The following is an 8,809-nucleotide window of genomic DNA, read 5'->3' on the forward strand; positions in this document are numbered from 1 at the left end:
CGAAGGGAGCTCTGAGATTAGCCTGATTATAGTTTAACAAATGAGTGTCGAACAGAATGTCGAATCGTGCGAAAACTCAAGTAAAAGTGTCTGATGGTCCTCCTGATCGGATGGTCATCCGGACGGATGGTCATCCGGTCGGATGACCATTCGGTCGGACGGCCCTTTGATCAGTAAAGTGTGTTTGCAAAATGTTTCCAACTTTTGAAGTTTTTTGTTGTAGTACCAGTTCAGGTCTTCTGATCGGATGGTCTTCCGATCGGATGACCGTTCGGTCTGATGATTGTTGACAGCTTCAAGTTTGTTTAAAACAGCTTAAGTGTTTAGGGAACAGCTCGTTCGGTCGGATGACCGTTCGATCGGGTGATCGTCTGATCGGATGGTCATTCGACTGTTGTGATCTTATTCCTTCACACCCTTTTCGTAAAGTTTCTAAGTTCGAGTTTAACGGGGACGACGTGATAACGTATCAAGACAACGGAAAACCCACCAAGGTTCAGCTTATCTGATCAGATGGGAATCACCTCATTCGATCGGACGACTGTTCTTGACAGAGTTCTCAAGTCTGATCCATAACTTGGTCATCTCTTCGATGGAAATCCGTTATCGAGCCGACTCCAGGCTAAGGAACGAGTCCTAGGACTGTTTTGGTTACAGATTCCACCAAGTTGGGTAGTTGAGTGTAAAAGAGTTGAAAGAAATGGATGAAAAGTATGAAATCTACTAAAAATGCTTAGATTTGGTAATGATTCAAGTTAAAATGTATAAAATCATGTGAAATCACTTAGATCTGGGCTAATCTTGTTGAGATGATGTCACACTTCTTGAAACCATGGTGAGATCACCTTCAAGAGCCCGAATCTTGAGGATTTCACGGTGGAAATCCGTGATTTGACCCAGAATAAGATGAAGGATTGTGTATTGATCAAGATTGTACAAGAATCTAGGAGAAAATTTACAAGAATCGCATAAAACTGGAAGAAAAGCGCCTTAGAACGAGAGAGAGAGAGAGCGTGCTGACCGGAGGAGCATGTCACATCAAGTGATGTGACAGGCTATTTATAGTGCAGGGGGTGAATGAGGCGGTGTAACTGATCGGATGGCTGCCAATCCAATGGCCCTCCGATCTCCGATCGGATGTCCATTCGGACAGCCAATACCCGTTCACCAAATTCCTGATTTCGACTAGATTTGCGCGCTAGATTAAGCGTTGTGTTGCGTATCATTGTGGGTAAACATTACATGTTATTAGTATGTTATTAACACAAAGTTTCCGAGATTTAAGTTTACGTTGAAGTTATCAGACAAGTATCGAGTTTCGCGTTCAAAGCATCAAGTCTCAAGAGTCAAGTCTCAAGTGTCAAGAATCAAGTCTCAAATGTCAAGAATCAAGTTTCTAGTTTCCCGTTAAGTGTCAAGTATCGAGCATCAAGTTTCAAGTATCAAGATTCAAGTATCAAGTATCAAGATTCAAGTATAGTAGAATAGCACAAAGTTTCAAGTCTCAAAAGTACAGGGACTAAACTTGCCAAAAGACTAAAGTTTAGGGACGCCGGGCGTTACACACATTATCGTCCTCAATTCCGCTTTGATTGTTTTAAGGATGGAATGTGCAATATTATTCAGAAAGAAGTTGATTGTATTAATAATACATCTGCAGCAACAGCAACAGCAGGTGAGGATGGGAATATGTGGATATGGTATAGACCATGTACCTCCTTTGGGGGTCAAGATTGGTCTGCAGGTGGTACTCTACTCATTTCAATAAGCCTAGCTTATGGTGCAAAAGCTGTAAGATGTGCAGCACGACTTATCTACAAAGAAGATGTGGAATCGAACCAACAAATTACAACTTGTATCTCCTATCCATGGAAGAACCATAAGGAAAGGAAAAAAAGGCCCTCCAAAATTTTTTGAGGGTGATGTGTAAGTAGAAATATTAACATTACACGTTCTATCTCAACGACCCTAGCTTTATTTAAATAAGGAATTATTGCTTTTATCCGCATATTTTGATTGATTGGTTATAAGATCATTAAAAAAATCCTGCCAATCAGGGTAATGAGATCTTTGAACATAAAACTTTTGGTATGCCATCTTAAAAAGTGTGAAAGTTACTAAAAAAAAGCGTAAAACACCCAATTTGGTAAACAAGGTATATTATATATTATAGTTATAGGTATTTTACAATGCATAAATTTATTTACAGTAACAATTAATTTAGATTTTTCACATTTCATCTTAATTATAGGTTACAAAGGGGCCAAAATCCCTAAAATGCCCTTAAAATGTCTTAAATTTATAGACAATGCACAAGTTGCTTCAAAATGTAGCTTGGCTCTCTTGTACATGTTGCTTCAAAATGTGTACACAATATAAAATTACCATAAGGGTAGAAAACCTAGTTTGCTTAATAAGGTAGTATAGATATAGACGAACTAAAACCTCCATCCACACACACCCTTGTACGAGTCGAAATAATTCACTTACCTTAACAAGACCCACAAGCATGGTATAGAATTTCAATTCTCAAAGTGCATGAAGGAACATTTGGCTTATATACTTGAGTTTACTATGCCATATGTATGTCTGCCTTAAGTGATGCTTAAATCATTTGACATTTATATTACGACAAACGATATATTCTTGTAAACTTTAATCCGAAAATCCTTCTAATGGACAATTAGAATGTGTCATCCACGAGTCGTTCTTCTGTCATAGATTAAAGCCGACTAGCCGATTGTCCATTAAAAAAATGAAACGACGTACCATATAAATCAGTAATATAAGTTAATCATCTACAACACTTTCGTGGACGCTGTACTACAAATGGTAAGACTGGGAAATCAACTATACATAAAATGTATAAATAAGAAAGAAAACATTTAACTGCCTTTGATTCATTGTTCATAAACAAGAATCAACCTTTGACTAGTAGTGACTCATGAATATCTACCCGCGCTTCCTCCACAACAGATGAGCTATCGGCGACACCGCCATCTATATCAATACCTTCAGCCAAAGCTTTTTCAAGAGCCGACTTTGCAACTTTGGTAACAACCACCATTAAGATCACTGAAAAACAATTTCGAGTATGCATCATTAAGCATGATACCAAAAAATGGTATTCTTTTCTTTATATAAAGAGTAAATTACGATTTTGGCCCCTGTGGTTATATCATGTGAGGGGCACATAACAAGTTTTTAACCAAATAAATGGATGAGGTTAGTGTTAGGGGCCAAAGGGTTAGAAAAAAAGACGTTGGGGGCTCAGATATTAAAAAATTCCTTTTTGGGCTTAAAGGGTAAAAGTAATATAACCACAGGGGCCAAAATAGTAATTTACTCTTATATAAAATTGAATACAAGTAGCAACTTACCAGACACCACAAAACTCAGAATAACAAGTGCCTGCATCCCCCAAAAAGTAAAAATAGTGAGTGATAGGATGCAACGGAACACTATATATTGCGAGAACACGCAAAATAGATTAAAATCATTCTAATTTCCGATCAAAGATTTTAAAATAAACGAAATCAAAATTTACGTATGATTGTTAGGAATTAATATGAACAATGAAACACATTTGGTATAATATGATTAACGAAAAAAAAAAAAAATTATTACCCAACGAGTTTTGGAAAACTGACTCCATCCATGGGTAACATCAGCTAGATCCTTCAAAGTTGTTCCAACATATACAAGTGCGAAGGTAATTGGCTGTAACGACACATAACAAGTTTAAGCGAGCCTATACTTATGCATATCGCAGAAGTACAAATATGTGAACACTCAAATAACCAACTATACAGAATATATACATGCTCATGCATCAAAAATAGAAAGTAATCAAATACCATAATTTAAGTAAACCAGACATTCCTTTTGTAACTAAAAACCTTTTGATATATTATGTTTTTAATTAACTATACACATCACATCAAATCAGAGGTTCGTAGAGATTAACACAAATAAAATTTAAAGAGTAAATTACGTTTTTGGCCCCTGTGGTTATATCACTTTTACTATATTAGCCCAAAATAAGAATTTTTAACATATCTGCCCCTATGGTTTCTATAAGTAACCATTTTAGCCCCTAAGTCTAGAGATTATGGGGGCCAAAATGGTTAGTTATAGAGACCATGGGGGCAGATATGTTAAAAATTCTTATTTTGGGCTAATATAGTTAAAGTGATATAACCACAGGGGCCAAAAACGCAATTTACTCAAATTTAAAAAAAAAAAAATAAGTGAAAAGATAAATGTAGTGAAGTGATAATACCATCATTCCCAACCATGAAGCCATCACATACTCCCATATAGAAATCGGTGTTACGGATAAAAGGTAATTCAACATGTTAAATGGAAGTAGTGGAACAAGTCGAAGCAACAGCACAATCTGCCAAAATAAGAATATCTTAAAATATAATAAAATAAAGATCTTATTAAGAATAACAAACGATCATGTGTATCGTGTGAGTTGCAGATGAAGAAAGTTTTTATTCCCACATTTAAAGTAGTTGGAACTGAACTGAACATTCAATAACAGGATTTAAAATTTTAAACAAACCTTAAATCCGGATTTCTGAATAGCAATAGCAACTGCTCGAAACTGTGGATAATCACCTAACTTAGAAATGACATATGATCTCCCAATCTGCAGAAAAACTTAGGAGAAACGAGATTAACCAAAAAAATAACATGTACTAGTAAAAAAGCCAACAAAAAATGCAAATAAAACTTACTGTTTTGCCAAGAAGGAATGCTGCAGTTGCACCTATCACCGCACCAATAGAGTCAGCAAGAAAACCCATTGGCAAACCAAACAGATAACCACCACCCAGCTGGAAGTAAATACATACACATATACATTAATAGAGGCCGGTTATTGTACAAATTGCCTTAACGTACGCTGCGTACGCCATGCAGTATCAACATGCGATTTTTTTTTTTTTTTTTTGAACAAGCGATTTTGATTTTTTTTAACATGCGAATTTAATTTTTTTTAACATGCGAACTTTTTTTTATAACATGCGATATTTGGTTTTTCACAACATGCGATTTTCATTTTTGGTAAACATAACGTGCGATTTTGCCATCGCGTACGCAGCGTACGTTAAGGCATATTGTACGATATACTTTTTCTACATTAATATATATATACACACACACACATAACAAAAAAAAAAAAAAAACTATCCAATGGTCATGATGGTTCATTTCTACTTAAAAAACACTTCTTTACTATACAGTAAAGTTCATCTACCAAATCCTATTGGTTAACGAGAACTTGTATATGTTTAAGCTACTAGGATGTGTTGTATATGTTAACTGAAGGTTATTGATTCAAGTTTTTCATGTGTTCTAAAGCAAGAAAGGTGATGTTGATGCAGACATACTTTGTATGTGAAACGATCATAGGGACGACAAACAACATAAACCAACATTTACATCCAAACACCACTAAGAATACTATAACTTAATAGCTTGATAACAGAAGCAGAAATTTGTAATGACCAATTATCAAAACGCACAAGATACATTATAACTCATATGATAAAGTGAACAATGATAACCAAAAAGAAAAACCATTTAGAAAACGCAAGTGTGTGGTGTTGAGATCTTACAGTAAGCACTGATGCGGGAACTGCAAGAATCGTTAAAGGGATATACGCAACAGCCCTGCAGGAGGAATAGTAAAATGACCGAGTTCAATGTACAATGATGATTCAAAGACAAAGAACATAAGCTGACAAAATGCTATTTAGGTTAATGATAAACAAACACCACTCACCACCAACGTGTGACAGGGCATAAATGGTCATATGGGTTGTACGAGGCCCAAAGTATGATGTCATTGCCTGACAAAGATATGACTATGATACCACCAACAAAGTCATACAGCCCGTATGACCATTTTACGCCCTATCATACGGCCGATATGAGGTGACAAGCTATGGTGTGCATACTTGATTTCATAGTTGTTAAAAGCCATCGCTTCTTGCGCCTAAGCCCATTTTTCAGGCGAGGCGAGGCAATTGCTCTTTAAGTCGAGGCAATTGCGCTTTAATTCTCCATATGATGGTTTAGGCGCGGATTTCGACGAGGTTCCTAGATTTCCGATATGATATTAAATGTTATATAACAGCTTTTTATTTGAACAATATTATTATTTTTCTAAATTCTAATACATAATATATTTTTCTTTCTTTTTTCATTGTGCGCTTTTCTTTTCTCGGGCGCTTTATTTGCGCCTTGCGCCTAGGCCCCAGGCGAGGCCTATGCGCGTTGAGTGTGCCTAGCGCCTTTAATAACTATGCTTGATTTGACATCATACGACGTCTGGCACTGTTAGGGGTGGTGTTTGTATATCATGAATCAAGAAAAACAAGATTTTGTTCCAAAATCAAATCCCCCCCCCCCCCCAAAATCAAGAAATGTGTGTAAAGTAATGAGGTCACACTACTTGTTCAACCTTTTTTTTAACAAAAAGTCTTGAAAATGACACTAAAACTTACAATGCAAGAGGACCCCAAGGACCAAGATCATTCTCCACCCATAACAAGAAGTCCTTCAATGTCTAAATCCACAATTCAATCACCAAACATAAATAAATAAATAAAAGATAACAGATGAACTCACTTAGGTTAAATCCAATGAACCAAACAATCAAAAAGCAACCGAATTTATCTTCAAAAACAAAAACCCAAATCCTAAATGCAATAATAAATAAATAAACTTTACAAAAACTAAAAGAAAAAAAACACCTTTTCGACAGGAAGAGTAAAGCAAGCAAAGGCGATGGCGGCGATGAGGAGAAGAAGGAGAGTAATTCTAACCCAATTCCAATTAAACGACGTCGTCGCCATTAATAATATATCCTGCTTCTGATTTTGATTTTGATTTTGATTGGGATTGGGATTGTGTGTAATTATTTATGTGTGAAACTGAAAGAAGAACATCCCCAAAATGCGATTGTTAGCTGAGAAATCAGCTCTTCTTTCTAATCTATCTCCCAATTGGAAGCCAACTATATGTTTCTTTAATTTTTTATTTATTTTTAATAATTATTATTGTTTTTCCTAATGTTTTGCTTGTATATGTTCAAGAAAAACAGGATACATATGTTGTCAAAACATATGGGCCATTATTATATTATTAATTTAATATATATCTATGTGTCAACTCGTGTCACTCTCATCATATATTAATCTAGACGACCATTGAACTCGACCCTTATAGATAAATTCGAAACCCTTATATATTAATCACTGTTTTTTTTAACTATCGGAGAGTTTATTAATGAAGGAAAGGAAAATAAGAAAAAAAAAAAAGTAAAAATATTTTGTGTTCCAGAGTTTTATAAAAGAAAGAAAAATAAAACATGTCGTATTTCCGAGTTTCATTTAAGGAAGGAAAAGAAATAAAATAAAAGGAAAACTATGCTAAATTCTTTAGTTTTTTTATCCTACCGATTTGGAAGGAAATGGGGGGAAACTCGTCCTTTTCTTTCTTACTTTTATTTTCTTTTCTTTTCCCACGTTAAGTTAACCCGGGAACAGAGCGTATAACTTTCATTCAAAAAACCGGAACAGTCCTCAAACCGAGGACCTTCGAAAAATCCCCAATTACAACATGACAATGGAGACTTAACCCAATCCTTCCAACTAATATCTTTCAATCTAGACCTATGTTTGAACCACAAAAACGAAAGAGACTTTATAGAGGAAACAAGATCAAAAATTTCCGGCTCCTTGCTTCTAAAAATCTTCTGATTTCTTGAGCTCCATACAACCCAAATCGAGACTATAAAGATCCCGTACACCAGCCGTTTACCCGCCTTGCCTCCTGAAGCTTGTTTATACGCCAAAAGGACCTCACGGACATTACAAAAAGAAATCGGGGCTATATCGCACCATTTACCAATCGCATCTAACATTCCGAACGAAAAGCCACACCCGGAAAACAAGTGAGAGGTTGTTTCAAGATCAACATTACATAAACAACAAACCTCGGAATCCAGTCAAACCCCTCTCCTAGATAGAGCCACAGCTGTAGGGACTCTATCCATTTCTGATCTCCATGCCAATATGTTGCATTTGAGCGGCACCCACGCAACCCACTTGAATTTAAACCAACTGTCATAGCTTCTATTAGAACACATAAACTCCTTCACAGCCTTTACCGAGAAAGGAGTTGCCCTCTTGCCAAACCAAGCCCAGGAATCCTCATGATCCTTCAACGCGGTCCGAGACAGGATAACCGACAGCTCCTGTCACTCCAAAACTGTCTTTGCATCGACTGGAGATTCGGATGAATGACCAACCAATAACCGTGCCCGATTTCACCAACCCAGTAGTCTCGAACCCTGCAATGTTTATTGCTGATAACAGAAAATAGCCTTGGAAATTTGTCTTTTAGAGGGCCATCCAGGGTATAGGAATTGTTTTGAAAGATTTATAGGTATAGGATTAGGTGACATCTGACCCAATTACGCGGAAGCACATGCTTATTTACCTAAACCAAATACATAATACATGTAGCCAAAAATTTTTAAATTTTCAAGGAAAACGGGATACATATGTTGCCAAACAAATGGGCCATGGATATGTATGTCCCTATCGTATATTAATTTACTTTATCTGTTAGGTTTTAAGTGGATGTTATAATTTTTATGGGTGTGATAAAGAGATTTACATGTTATATATAATTATTTTTATGTTTTCTTTTTGTATTTTGTAAATTCAAATAAATAAAATATGAGGATATAATTTATAGAATTAGGTTACTTTTGATTAACCTAATGGAG

General features: G+C 35.9%; 1 protein-coding gene across 1 annotated transcript; it reads right to left on the bottom strand.

Annotated features, from left to right (window-relative positions):
* Nucleotides 1–2,740: 2,740 nt before the first annotated feature.
* LOC110865982 (TVP38/TMEM64 family membrane protein slr0305) lies at nucleotides 2,741–7,096 on the bottom strand. The gene is made up of 9 exons (XM_022115327.1): nucleotides 6,768–7,096; nucleotides 6,519–6,580; nucleotides 5,628–5,682; nucleotides 4,746–4,844; nucleotides 4,571–4,657; nucleotides 4,283–4,399; nucleotides 3,628–3,720; nucleotides 3,381–3,411; nucleotides 2,741–3,075 (listed from the first exon to the last, which is right to left on the bottom strand). Exons 1-9 carry the CDS (start codon nucleotides 6,867–6,869, stop codon nucleotides 2,921–2,923), a joined length of 801 nt encoding a protein of 266 aa, XP_021971019.1. The 5' UTR covers nucleotides 6,870–7,096; the 3' UTR covers nucleotides 2,741–2,920.
* Between the last annotated feature and the right edge of the window lie 1,713 nt (nucleotides 7,097–8,809).

The sequence above is a fragment of the Helianthus annuus genome, chromosome 6, assembly GCF_002127325.2.
Source record: "Helianthus annuus cultivar XRQ/B chromosome 6, HanXRQr2.0-SUNRISE, whole genome shotgun sequence".
NCBI classification, from domain to species: Eukaryota; Viridiplantae; Streptophyta; class Magnoliopsida; order Asterales; family Asteraceae; genus Helianthus; species Helianthus annuus.